Below are 14,894 nucleotides of genomic sequence, written 5' to 3' on the forward strand. Positions count from 1 at the left end.
TCGTCCTTTCTCTCACTCATCAGACCCATCCTTCTTCCACCCACGCCGTCTCTACCTTAAAATTTTTTTTATATTGTAAAATAACATTTTTGCTTGGGTTTTGGAGGATTGGTGGTTGGGGTTATTCATGGGTTTTCAATGGTGGTGGGTTGGAGGTGAGTTTAAGTGTTGATGGTGGTCGATTGGGGGTGGTGGATCGTTGGCTAGGGTGGTTTGTGGGTTTCAATGGTGGTGGATTATGGGTTTTGGTAGATGGTTTTGATATTGATTTTGAGATTAATGGGTTTTGATTTTGATTATGATTTTTCAGATTAAATGGTTATGTGGTGGTTGATGGTGGCTGGGTTTGTAGTGGCCAGTGGTGGCTGGGTTTATGGTGGTGATTGTGGTTGTTGGGTTTTCTGAAAATAAGTTTTTACATGCAATACCAAACACTAAAAATACTTTTCCAGCAAATTTTCCAAAACACAAACAAACAATTGAAAATATTTTCCTTTTCGTAAAATATATTCAATTGAAAATATTTTACACTCGGGAAACATTTTACATATTACCAAATGCAGCCTAACCAAAACTCATTTAAGTTCTTTGACAATTAAAGGACTAATATTTTTTTTATTAACCCACTTCAAACATAAACGACTAAAAAGATTTGTAAACAAGGTTAAAAGAATGTAGATAGCAATTTTTTCTTTTTTTCTTTTTTTAATTACAAGTAATAGGAAATAGAAATACTATGTCTTGGTCACCAAGAAGTATTAACTAGTTAAACTATAATGTGGCATTTGGTAGGGGAAATCCAAATTACTCTTGGCATCTAGATTCTTAGGAATGTGAATCCTTGCAATTCCTTGCTATCTGGATGCCAAAGAATGTAGCTATTCCTATGTTTGGTTTCATTGGGAATCTCTTAAGATTCCTAGGAATGTGAAATGATAATGCTTGGTTTATTCCTAGGAATCTTAAATGAATTATTTATTTTTCCATTCTATCCTTAGATTTGAATGTGAACTACCAAGTCCTTTTAAAAAAAGGGAAATGCTAACGAATGCCCTTAGGGCATTGGTTAACAATCCATTTAAAGAAAGTTTGTATAGGATGTTAGGGCATATGTGATTCATTGTTAGGAACATATGTCAACATTTTATGTAATTGGCTAATCCTTTGACAAAATGCATTTTACTTGTATTTGGGTAGATCTAGGATGTGTTTAATGCTTCAAGAAATAAGGTTTCAAGTTCAAGTGTTAAAGCCGTGCAAGTTTGTTCAAGAATCAAGTGAGAAAGTGTTGGATTTTAAAGCTCGACAACTAGCATCTATCGAGGTTTAAAAGCTGCTGAAGCCCGTGGCTTGATAGCTAGCTTGATAGATGGCTATCTATCAAGGTTTATGAAACTCAGTTTTTTAAAGCTGTTTTTCATCCAATCCGTGGATATATGTTTGGGCTTTCTTTTCTCACAACCCTAAGCATATATAAGGATTATTTTAAGGGCCGTAAAAGGTTACGCACAGTTGCACAAGAGCACAATTCCACAAGTGTGAAGAAAAGTGTGATCGGAAACTTAGTTTGCCCTAATTCTTCTTTCTCTTCAAGAAGCTGCTGTGTTTGTACACCATAGGGTTTTGTGACCAAGCAACTTCATGATCTTCATCGTGTGATAAACATAAGAACTTTGCAGCTATGTATTTCCACACATGTTTTCAAATACATGAGAATGAACAGTAATATTTAGCTTTTACCTACTTATTTTTTCAAATACACTTTCCAACAGATTCTCTATCATTTTCTCTATCTCATTTAAATATTATTTCTTCATTCATTCTTTATTCTTTTTTTTATCATCATTTATTCTTCCTATATTCATTCCCAACAATTATATTTTTCAATAAAAAGTGTTATATCCACAACATTTTTTGCAATACTTTCACAAGAATCACATCAAAATCTTATGTAGAAAGTTGTTACTAGTTTTAATTTGAACTCACTGCTGAAATTATTTTTTTACTCACCAATATTAGCTAATAACAATCTATTACTCAAGATTTATAGTGAAAATATTATGGTAGCATTTCTTAATTGCCATTTCTTTTTTTTTTTTTATATTATTTTTCCTTTCTTAATTTCATCCATACGTTTTTTTTTTCTTTTTTTTCTCTTGGGTTTTTCTCCACCACACACGTATCCCACTCCTATATATCTATCTACTCTTCTTTTTCTTTTTCTAGTTCATTCCGGACTCTCTCTTTCATTCTCTAGCTCTCTCTTTTTTTACTTTTTCTATTTCTACTTGATTCTAGAACACTCTCTAGCATGGCACTAATCCATCACTTCCATTTGTCCCATTTGTGCTCCTTCACACATGACTTACCAAAATATGCCACGAAAAAATCTCTTCTTATGCACCACCACCACCACCCCCACCCCCACCACCACCACCACCACCAATTCCGATGCTTGGCAAGTGCACCAACTTCACATGTCCAAGATGACAGACAATCCGCCAATTACCAGCCAAGCATTTGGAGTTACGACTTTGTGCAGTCCTTAAAGAGTGATTTTGTGGTGACTACATCTCTTTAACTCCTTTGTGTCACCTCTCCCCCTTCATTTCTCTTCTTTGAAAAGCAAAGAAAGTTTGTTAACTATGATTAATAATAAGAAGTTTGTTAACTACTAATTAATAACGTACCAGACAAACCATATTTAAAAGTTCAATTAAATATTTATTCACACATGTACACATAATATCCACAATTGTACACGTGATATACACATTTTAAAATGTCAAAAAGGTGATAACCCTGTTTAAACGTGGAAAGGGCTGAAATAAGTATGAAAATGTGAAATGAGTTGTGTGGGAGAATCATTATCCTTAATTAACAGCTATATATCTTTCTTTTTTTCCTTACAATAAGTGGGGAATAAAGGGTTGAAACTCAAATTCACCATGGGAGATATAATTGGGTAGTGTCTTTGAGCCACAAGGTTGTTGATATTTTTGTCATATTTTGCTATAACTCATGAAGTAGTCAATAAGTGTAAAGTGTTACACTATATTTCTCCTATAATCATGTTGTGACCATGCAGGGTGAACTATACGAAGATAGGGTAAAGAAAGTGGAAGAAGATGTGAGGAGTATGATTAATAATGAAAATGCGGACTTAGTGGAAACACTGGAACTGATTGATAATGTTCAACGATTAGGTTTGGGGCACCGCTTTGAGAAGGACATAGCAAGAGCCCTTGTAAAGTTTGCATCTTCAAAAGGTTGTAACGAGAGAGTAGAGAAGAGTCTGCATGCTACTGCTCTCAGCTTTAGGCTCCTCAGACAACACTGTAAGGTTGAATTTATTCAACCATCTAATTGGCTTTATTCCGTGCCAAATTTGCTTGTAATTCAACATTTAGTAACCCTGTATTTAGGTGGGCTTGTTGTAAGGGTAGTGAGTGAGATAGAGTGAAGTTTGCTCAAGAGTGTGCAAGAAAACAGAGACTCGCGGCTGGGACTCGCGGGTGACTCGCGGCTGCAAGCCGCCAAAAGCAGCACACGTGCCAAGCATGCTGGAAGATGAACAGTCATGCTAGCTGGAGCACTACAGGAAAAAACAGGACAACTGGCCATACGGTTAACTCGCGACTGGATCTCGCGACTTAGTCAAGCCGCGAGGTCAAGCCGCGAGCCACCCCTGTTTTGTAAAACCTGACGTTTCACATTCCTCTCCCACTCCAGTATAAATACCCCTTTTACCCACGATTGAAAGAGAGCTTCCAGAGAGAATTTTGAAAGAGAAACCCTAAAGAAAAACCAGATTTCACCCACAATCTCTACCTTAGAGTCTCTTTAAATTCCTCAACTCTCTTCCTCTCCATTGTCAAATCCTTGAGAGGCATTATACCAAACCTGGTTCTCACCATCATCATCACTGTGAGACAGTTGTTTGGATTTCTGGGAAGCAGTTAGGAAGGAACCAATCTTCATTGGTTGATGCTACGGTCTAGTAGCGGAATCCGGGAAGCTAGAAAAGAAAAAGGTTCGGCGCAACCTCGTTGGAGCAAGAAGCTTGGAGGGCTTAGGTGCACTGGGTAGATTAGGCTTGGAGGGTCTATTGCTGTCCTTGTATCCCAACTGTATTTTCTAGTGGATTGTTTACCGCTTGGAGGGCGGCGGAGAGGTTTTTCGCCGAGGACTTCGGTTTCCTCTTCGATAACACATCGCGTGTTGTCTTTGTGTTTGCATCTTCCTTCCTCTCTATCTTTGCCTTTTTATTATCTGCTGTGGTTTTATTTTGTTATGGCTTAGATAGTCTTTAACCAATTTCGTATTATAGCATGTGTTAAGTTTCCGCACACTAGTTGTTTGACATATTGCTTGTATTGGTTAAGTTGTAATTTGGGGGTCTAAACGTTCAAAGGTGTTTTGTACACGTTTTTGAACTTTCAATTGGTATCAGAGCGGGTACACTGCTATTGGTTTCATTACCATTGTGTGATCCTTGACTCCCTTTTGAGATGGATAGGTCTCAATCCCTAAATGCACCTCCATATTTTGATGGTAGTAATTATGCTTTTTGGAAGGTTCGCATGAGAGCTTTTCTGTGTTCTATTGATGAATCCGTTTAGGATGCTGTTGAGATTGGTTGGACCAAACCTGAGGCAGCCAAATCCACATGGGATAAGGCAGCACTTGCTGCATCTAATGCTAACAGTAAAACACTCAATGTTATTTTCTGTGGTGTGTCTCCAGATGAATTTCACAGGATTTCTCACATTACCATTGCCAAAGAAGCATGGGAGATTCTGGAAACCACTTATGAAGGCACGAAGAAAGTGAAAGACACCAAGTTACAAATGCTGACCACTCGGTTTGAAGAGCTCAAAATGAGTGAGGATGAGTCTTTTGACTCTTTCTATGGAAAGCTAAATGAGGTGGTTGTCAGTAAGTTCAACTTGGGGGAGAAAACGGAGGACTCAAAGATTGTAAGGAAGATCCTTCGATCATTGCCGGAAAGTTTTCGTGCTAAAGTGACAGCAATTGAAGAGAGCAAGGATCTTGATGACATCAAAGTACAGGAGCTGGTTGGTTCTCTGCAGACTTATGAGATGTCGCTGCCCAATCAACGGAAGAGTAAATCCCTTGCTCTAAAGACCATTAATGAGAAGGTGGAAGATCAAGACTCATCGGGAGAAGATGTGGTTGACAAAGATGTAGCCTACCTTGTCAAAAATTTCAGAAAGTTCTTGAAATTCAAAAATAATGGCAAGTTTGATGATAAAAGAAAATTCCAAAGGTCTGGAAGGGAGAAGAGGGATTTCAAAAAGAAAGATGGAAAAGAATCCCAACCCACACAAGGTGTCACTTGTTTCGAATGTAACGGGCATGGACACTTTAAGAAGGAATGTCCGAATTATTTGAAATCGAAAGGTAAAGTGTATGCCACGACCTTGAGTGACTCGGATTTGTCTGACTCAGAATCTGAAGAGAGCTGTGATGGAGAGGGGACCTATTAAGCTTTTATGACTATTGCTCATGTTGAGTCTTCGGATGAGTTGAATCTGCTTGTACGAGACCTTGGAGAACATAGTGATGATGAATCACTAGGAATTGTTGAAGAATCAGATGCTGAAGAAGATGAAAGCACAGCAAATCTTCAAGAGAATTATAACTCACTCTTGGAGAAGTCGGATGAGTACACAAGGGTGGCCAAGGTTGCTGTGAGAAAAATGAAGAAGGCTGAGGAGGACTACAAAAGTCTCCTAATTCGATATAGGGAGGCCAAATGTGAGATAGAAACACTGAATGGTGAGTTGTCCGAAGCTTACACAAAAGTGAGATTTCTTGAGAATGAGGTTGTGCAAGTGAATGCTAAAATAGAGAGGGTCACCACCAAGAAGCTAGATGATGTTATATCATCTCAAAAGAGCTTTTCAGACAAATCCGGATTGGGATATACCGGAGGAAGTAGTTCATCTGGAAATGTCACTAAAGAAGTGAAGTTTGTAAAGGCCAAAGATCCAGTTGTAGCTGACCTTACTGGTGAGAAGCTCGAGGTGGAGGAGAAGAAGAATGTGGTGAACCAACGGATGCTGAATCCCCGTAATCAGTCTGTGGGCAGGTCTGAATCTCGTGCCAAGTCACGTCCACGACCACAAAGAGGTCCTAGAGGAACTTATGTGTGCCATTATTGCGGACTTCAAGGGCATACTCGACCAAATTGCCAGAAGCTAAGAGCAAAGAACAGTGCAACTCCTCAAAGGTCAGGAGGACCCAGAAATGATAGGAGAATTTGGGCAGGTGATCAATCTAGAGATCAAAATGGAGATCCCGGAATGATGAACGTGATGAAGATGATTGGTGCATTCACCAACTGCTTGGAAAGCTTCTCACGAAGGTTTGAAAGCCCTAACTCCCGTACCCAATCCTATAAGGAAATCACCCCAAACGCAAGTGACGTGTGGGTGAAAAAGGGTACTCATGCATAAGCATTACAACATGTCCATGCTTTAATACTTCCTATGCTTTGTGACAATGGTTGTTCGGTTTGCTTGCTGTTTTTGATGTTGGTTGTTTGCTTGTCTACTTGTGAATTTTTTTTAAATTTGTTTTATCAATCTTTTTGTTTCTTGTGTTAAAAAAAAAATCCAAAAATCACATAAAAAATTAGAAAATCAAAAAGCTTGATTGACTTTGTTGAGTTTTGTCTCAAAACTTGTTTTGTCTTGTACCTTTGTGTTAATGGCTTTGTGCATTTTCGAGCATTGCTTATTTTCATGCACTTATATCACTGTGGGAAAAATCTTGAAATCTATGTGATTGTTGTAAATAGATCTTCAAACTTGTCATGAATGATTAGTGAATGGTTATGTTGATCTTGAGACATGCATAGACTTGTGTCTATATATCTTCCCACTCTTTATTTTTGTTTTGCTAAAAAGAGCTCACCAAATGTAAATCTCCAAATGAAAAGAGATATTGAGCTGCAAAAGCCTGTCGTACATTCTAGTATTCGACTAAGAAAAAGGGTAAGCGACCTTATATTAAAGTGAATGTTTATTCAAAAAGCCAAAGGCTTGTTCATTAAAGTGAAATGTCAAATATCACTCTCACAATGAGAGGTGATTGCCTCAAAAGATCGAAAAGATCAAATGCTATGACTAAAAGTGGAGTAAAATGTAAAGCTCCAAGTCTTGTTATCAAGTGTTGTGGGAGGTCATATATACATATTTCTGTAATTGAGATAGGTCACATGATCTAGTGCTAATGGTGTATGCCTTGGTTGAATCGATCATTGAAGCTTCACGTTAGACGAAGGACTATCTCATTGTTGATATCCACACACAACACACAAGTTTATGTTCAATAAATGCCATATTCATTTGTGTGATTGTACTTGATGAAATGTGTTTTCACATGCTCAATCTTTGTTAATTCAAGCACAAAAAGACTTTTGAGTATTTTAGGTGTTTTTGGAAAGTATTTTGTTTAAAAAATCTGAAAATTTCAAAAATCCAGTTTTGCCCTGTTTTGGCGGCTCAGTCGCGGGTATGTCAAGTCGCGAGCCTCAGTCGCATCTTCGCTGGTCATTTTTGGCGACTTGTTCGCGAGTGGAAGGTCCAGTCGCGATGTTCACTCAGAGATTTTCGCGGCTCAGCTCGCGACTTACTCGTGGGTAGACCTTCCAGTCGCGAAAAACACTTAGAAAAATTTTTCAAATTTTTGTTCTTGAGTGCTTTGGCGGCTTGAGCTGGCGACTGTGTGGCGACTTAATCAAGTCGCGAAAAACGCGTGTTTTGCAGAAACAGGAGCAGTTTTTAAACTTTTTTTCAGTTTTCCCTCGAACTTTTGTAACTGTTCATCTTCTCTCTAAACTATCTTCCTTCCAAACACTTCGTGAATCCATTTTCAAACCTCATTGGTGCTTCATTTCTTATCCAAATCATCAAGAAAAGGTATGGGTTTTGCTTTCTCAATCTCATTTTCCTTTTTCCTGCATATTTTTGTTACCGTTTGGACTGATAGTGTGTTCGAAATACTTCTCTCTTTGTGTAATGGGTATGGAGTGTCTTGTTTGATATTGTTCTCACCTGTTTTCATGCTGAGCGGTCACAATGTGTTTTTTCATTGTTCTGATTTTTGCCTATTATTGAGTCTGAAAATCTTTTCTTAAATGGGTTTGGTTTCTATTTGACTTACTCATTTCACTTGCTTAAGTATTGATGTTGGTGTTCGGTATTGGTTACTGAGTTTTTATGATAACATAATGTATGTCTCTCAACCATGTGCTCTAGTGTGGATGATTGGTTTCTTCATGTTGAAATATTTTCCCCTTGTTCATATCTCTGGTGAAGTGTTTTATGTTATCTGCTCTAAATGTTCGAATGCTGTATCTGTTTGCATATCATGGTCATGATAACCTGTCTCATTGACAGTTTTGTCAGTTGTGTTGTCTATCTATGTCTTGGTGCACTATCACCATTTTGCTGCACCTGTTATTTTGTGCTTCTTTGTATTGTTGGAAGTTTGGTTGGGTCTGCACTATCTTCAGTTTGTGTTTATATATTGAAATTTTGTTTACACTGAATCTTGTTGACAATTATCTTGTGTGGTATTGTTGTTTGGTTCTTTGCTGTGGGCCTGTTCTCTTGCAGATGTCTCGTCGATCTTCCAGGGGTAAAGAAATTGTTGCTGACGAACTAGCAACACCAGTTGCTAAAAGGACTCGTCTATCATCTCAGGCATCTCAAGATCCCAATGAGGATAGGTTCAGACTTCCGCTTAACTCACACGCCTACTCAAATGTGTTTGACAAGTCAACCACTATAGTGGAACGGGTGGTAGAGTTCAACACCTTAGGGACCACTTTCATCCCTCGAATCTTTGAGAAACGAGATTGGGCAAACTTGTTCGGGAACTTTGATGATCCAATGGATGAGCTGGTCAAAGAATGCTTCTCCAATGCAACTGATCTTGGACCTGAACTCATTTTCTGGGTCAAAGGAATAGAGTTTAGTGTTACCCCAGACTCCATCGCAGATCTTCTCGGCATCACCAGACCTCAGAATGTGAATATAACTCCTTATGATGAACGAAATCCAAAAGTTGGAGAAATTTTACAAATCCTAGGATACGATCATGAAGTATCCAGTGCAGGAACATCCATCAGCACCGCAAAGTTTGCACCTGAGCTGACCACACTGAAGTTGATCATGTTCACCAATCTCTACCCACTGTCCAACACTACATTCATCAATCTTGGGAGAGCTCTATTTCTTTGTGACCTTATTACAGGAGCCCCCATTGATATATGTGCTCACATCTACTACACCTTGAGGAAGACCGCGTGTCGATCTGCAGCTCGAGGAGTTATTCCATTTTGCAGTCTCATCATGAAGCTCATTCTTCGTGCAGGCATTATTCCTCCTGCAGATGGAAAAATGTTGACTCGTCAACGTCCCATTTCCTTGTTCACTCTTCAAGCTAGCAGAAGTCACTCCTCTAAATCACTAAGAAGTGCTCACATCTCTCCGGTTACTCCATCTGCCCCTGACTCAGAGACACCTGCACATACCACATCTACATCACGTGCTGTTCCTGAAGCTTCACCAGCTAGTATTCCGCAAGCACAGACTGCTCCTCATACTGATAGAGTCGGCAGTGTACTTGAGCATATTCAGAAACGCGTTGATGAGCTTGTGGCACTTCTCTACTCCACAAACAACCATGTCCAAATGCGTCTCGAGACTATGGAGAATCAGCTAGATGATATTCAACGAAAGTTGGACGAGAGCCTTTAGCTATTCGTGACAAAAAGGGGGAGAGCATTCAGTAAGGGGGAGAAAAGTTCAAAGGGAAGTGTGCATAGTGATAGGGGGAGTACACACATACTTTTGTCATACTTTTGTTTTTAGTCTTATCCTCTAAACTTATGGTTTTAGGTTTATGTTTGTTGCGTACTATTTAATGTTTTTATGGGTTTGATACACTGTGTTTTGGTGTATAGCTGTTTCTAACTCTTAACCTATACTCTTGGTTTAATCTTTAATATATTTTGATGATGTTATTCAGGATGTTTTTGTGGTTTGTACCCATGTGCTTTTGTAAGCTTTTAGGGTTAATGTTTTATGCATAGTTTGTAGGCTTTATGGTATGTACCTTGCTTAATGCAGCCTTTATGCTATGTTGAAATCAGTACTTTAATCTAAATGTTCTGCATTTTGGTTTATGTACTGTCACTCTTGTGCCCTTGTAGGATTGTTCCTAGATGCATATGTCTTGTGTGTTATGCATTGGTTGAGTGTTGAGCATACAAGTGTCTTGCCTTGTGCTTGTTAACTTGTATGTCCTTGTGTTCATTCCAAGTGTGAATGAGCACTGTGATCACTACCTAGTGGTGTTCACTTGGTTGATCAAGCCATGGTTTGTTTATTAACTCCATCTTTGCTTGATCACATATTGCCTGTTTCATATGCATTTATAATTTTCTGCTTACAATGATCATGGTGTATTGTTGTGTTTCAGGAGTATTATGTTCATATGATTCAAGTGCTTCACAGCTTCTAGAGTTAGGTGTGAGTGAGTTTTGTTCAACTATTCCCAACTCACATGTTAAGTCTAGAGTTTGTTTTAGGGTTTTGTCACGGAATAGCCAAAGGGGGAGATTGTAAGGTTGAATTTATTCAACCATCTAATTGGCTTTATTCCGTGCCAAATTTGCTTGTAATTCAGCATTTAGTAACCCTGTATTTAGGTGGGCTTGTTATAAGGGTAGTGAGTGAGATAGAGTGAAGTTTGCTCAAGAGTGTGCAAGAAAACAGAGACTCGCGGCTGGGACTCGCGGGTGACTCGCGGCTGCAAGCCGCCAGAAGCAGCACACGTGCCAAGCATGCTGGAAGATGACCAGTCATGCTAGCTGGAGCACTACAGGAAAAAACAGGACAACTGGCCATACGGTTAACTCGCGACTGGATCTCGCGACTTAGTCAAGCCGCGAGCCACCCCTGTTTTGTAAAACCTGACGTTTCACATTCCTCTCCCACTCCAGTATAAATACCCCTTTTACCCACAATTGAAAGAAAGCTTCCAGAGAGAATTTTGAAAGAGAAACCCTAAAGAAAAACCAGATTGTTTCACCCACAATCTCTACCTTAGAGTCTCTTCAAATTCCTCAACTCTCTTCCTCTCCATTGTCAAATCCTTGAGAGGTATTTTACCAAACCTGGTTCTCACCATCATCATCACTGTGAGACAGTTGTTTGGATTTCTGGGAAGCAGTTAGGAAGGAACCAATCTTCATTGGTTGATGCTACGGTCTAGTAGCGGAATCCGGGAAGCTAGAAAAGAAAAAGGTTCGGCGCAACCTCGTTGGAGCAAGAAGCTTGGAGGGCTTAGGTGCACTGGGTAGATTAGGCTTGGAGGGTCTATTGCTGTCCTTGTATCCCAACTGTATTTTCTAGTGGATTGTTTACCGCTTGGAGGGCGGCGGAGAGGTTTTTCGCCGAGGACTTCGGTTTCCTCTTCGATAACACATCGCGTGTTGTCTTTGTGTTTGCATCTTCCTTCCTCTCTATCTTTGCCTTTTTATTATCTGCTGTGGTTTTATTTTGTTATGGCTTAGATAGTCTTTAACCAATTTCGTATTATAGCATGTGTTAAGTTTCCGCACACTAGTTGTTTGACATATTGCTTGTATTGGTTAAGTTGTAATTTGGGGGGTCTAAACGTTCAAAAGTGTTTTGTACACGTTTTTGAACTTTCAAACACGGCTATGAAGTTTCTCCAGGTATAATTAAATATCTACCTTCTGGGACATCACGGGTCCTTTTCAATATATGGTCCTCATGATTTCTAGATTTTGTGATATTAAGGTAATACAAATTTTATTGCATAATTATTATTATTTTTTTTTTTACAAAGTAATGCAATCATCAATCATAGAAAATGTAATTGGGAAATACATATATTATATTATTAAAATTTGCCCATTATATTTATTTTCATATCAATTTATAATTTTTACTACATTTTATAAAGTAAAAGTTTTACAAAGTAATGCAATCATCACTCATAAAAAAATAAAAAAATAAAAAAAAAAAATAATTGGGACATACATTTATTATATTGTTAAAATCCACCAATCGTATTTCTTATCATATTAATTTGTAATTTTTACTATGGTAAAATTTGTAATATCTATAGCATTTTTCATTAGTGTCAACCTCGTAACCTTATAATCTTATTGGATAATGTCTGTATGGAACTCAGATGTATTCAACAGATTCAAGGACGATAGTGGCAATTTCAAGGAATTCCTTAGAAAGGATGTTCAAGGAATGCTCAGTCTATATGAAGCCTCGTATCTTGCTTTTGAAGGAGAAAATCTCTTGGATGAGGCCCTGGCATTCACAAGAATGCATCTCAAGGACCTCAAAAGGGATGTAAGTAAAAGCATCGCAGAACAAATTAGTCACGCATTGGAGGTTCCATTGCACCATAGAATGCTAAGGCTGGAAGCTCGATGGTATATTGAGGCATATAGTAAGAGGGAGGATGCCAATGGTGTTCTACTTGAACTCGCCAAGTTGGATTTTAACATTGTGCAATCATTACATCAAGCTGAGCTTCAAGAAATGTCGAGGTAAGATAATTCTCAATGTAATTATATGTGATCAATTAGGCGGGCTTTTGCTAAATAACGTTACCAAAAAAAAAAATTGCATGTTAAGTGGGAACTAATTAATTTTGCTTCCCACATGCATTTAGGTGGTGGAAGGGTATGGGTCTAGCAAACAAGTTGAGCTTCAGTAGAGATAGACTGATGGAATGCTTCTTTTGGACCGTTGGAATGGCCTACGAACCTCAATTCAGTCATTTTCGTAAAGGGTTAACGAAAGTGTTTTCTCTTATAACCGCCATTGATGATGTCTATGATGTTTATGGTACTCTGGATGAACTGGAGCTATTTACTGATGCCGTTGAAAGGTTTATACTAACCAACTCTTCAACCTTCCAATTTTTATAATAGCAAGTCATAGCTTTAATTTGAATTCTTAATGATTTTTTCAGATGGGATATCAGTGTGGTGAAAAATCTTCCCAACTGTATGAAATTGAGCTTCCTAGCTCTCTATAAAACAGTTAATGAGATGGCATATGACAATCTTAAGGATAATGAAGAAGACAGCCTTCCATACCTAACAAAAGCGGTAGATATATATGTAGCCATTTAATCGTTTCTTTTAATGAATAAATAGCATGTAGGTTTTCTTTTATAGTTAATGGGTGTTCTAGTTTATTTGATAACAAAGCCTTAAATGCAATATGTTGCAATCCTTCAACAACCTTATAGTAATTTTTTTTAAATGCTAGGATCACAAAAAAATTTACAATTTTTGCCATACTTCTCAACTTTTTTGTGGTCTTATTTATGCTTTTATAACACACATGCACTTGCTAATACATTTTCTCGATTTCATAAAAGAAAGGCATTTTAATATATATATATTGAAACCTCAGTAGATGTCCAAGGACACATGTTAATAATTGCTTTCAGTTAACACATAAATAGCAAGTGGAGGAATCTAATGCATGTATCTTGTATGTTTTACCTTAGTGGGCTGATATGTTAAAAGCTTTCCTACAAGAAGCAAAGTGGAGTTACAACAAAGATATGCCAACATTCAGGGACTATCTTGACAATGCATGGGTATCAGTATCTGGGGTTGTCATGCTAGTTCATACTTATTTTTTATTGAACCAAACTGTCACAAAGCAAGCACTTGGAGGCTTAGAAAAATACCCCGATCTCTTACGTTGGCCATCCATGATTTTTCGACTCTTCAATGATTTGACTACTTCCGCGGTATTAATTCTATTTTTTTTTACCACCCCCATGTTGTTCTGTTTTGTGCTAAACTGGATTTTAAAATCTATAGCATAGTTGGTAAGATTACTTTACATTAATATATTTTGTCGTTTGTTTGAAAAACAGGCGGAGTTAGAGACTGGTAAAACTGCAAATGCAATCCATTGCTACATGCGTGAAACTAGTCTTTCAGAGAAACGTGCTTGCAAAGACATCAGAAATATGGTTGACAGAACTTGGAAAAAGATAAATGAAGAGCGAGTAGTTGATTCTTCATTTGGAGAACCGTTTGTGGAATTAGCAATCAACCTTGCTCGGATTGCCCAATGCACATACCAGTACGGAGATGGGCTTGGGGCCCCAGATGGGAGAGCGAAGAACCGAGTGTTATCATTGATGATTGAACCTGTTTCACTAATTTAGAGATAAAATATGTGTGGTCTATGTCTGAGCTTAAGGTAAAAATTGTAAACTTATCGATCGGCCCAAGTCAATAGTAGCTACGAAATGGGTGCTAGAGGGTGCGGTGGATGGAGTTTGGGGTCTAAATGTCTAATATTTGTTCTTTATGTTGAGAAGTTAAATAAATAAGGACAAGAGTATCTGGGGTTCATACTTCAAATTGATTAAGTTTGATTTTGCCTAGTGCTAAGCAATGTGGCCTACGCAATAAATGGAGAAGACATTTAAACTACTAGATTGATGAATGTGGCCTAGATTGATGAATGCTAAGGATTTAGTTTCCATTTAGTCTCACATAATTTAAAATCTCATGCTGGGATAATGGAATTAATTTGTAATTTAATAATAAAAAATCCTGAATGATGGGATAATGGTATCTAGCTCTTTGTATCTATTTTTTTTTTTTTTTTTCTAGTAGGTACTTACACTTGAAATGAAAATTCTAGAAACTAAGAACTAAATAATAATAAAAAATCCTGTACAGGATATTTATGTACGTACAGGATTTATTTTTTATGTACAGGATTTTTTTTAGCTTCTAGAATTTTCATTTCATGTATAAAGCCTTTATG

The 14,894-nt window shown here is 37.9% G+C and overlaps 1 protein-coding gene across 1 annotated transcript; it reads left to right on the plus strand.

The window, feature by feature from the left end:
* Nucleotides 1-138: 138 nt before the first annotated feature.
* Nucleotides 139-14,604, plus strand: LOC126719774 (probable terpene synthase 12). Its single transcript, XM_050422294.1, is given in 9 exon segments — nt 139-155; nt 311-344; nt 3,089-3,338; nt 5,682-5,699; nt 12,262-12,634; nt 12,760-12,978; nt 13,063-13,201; nt 13,609-13,857; nt 13,987-14,604. Coding segments are annotated over 9 exon segments (1,596 nt in total). The 3' UTR covers nt 14,284-14,604.
* Nucleotides 14,605-14,894: the final 290 nt, after the last annotated feature.

The sequence above is a fragment of the Quercus robur genome, chromosome 3 (assembly GCF_932294415.1).
Source record: "Quercus robur chromosome 3, dhQueRobu3.1, whole genome shotgun sequence".
NCBI classification, from domain to species: domain Eukaryota; kingdom Viridiplantae; phylum Streptophyta; class Magnoliopsida; order Fagales; family Fagaceae; genus Quercus; species Quercus robur.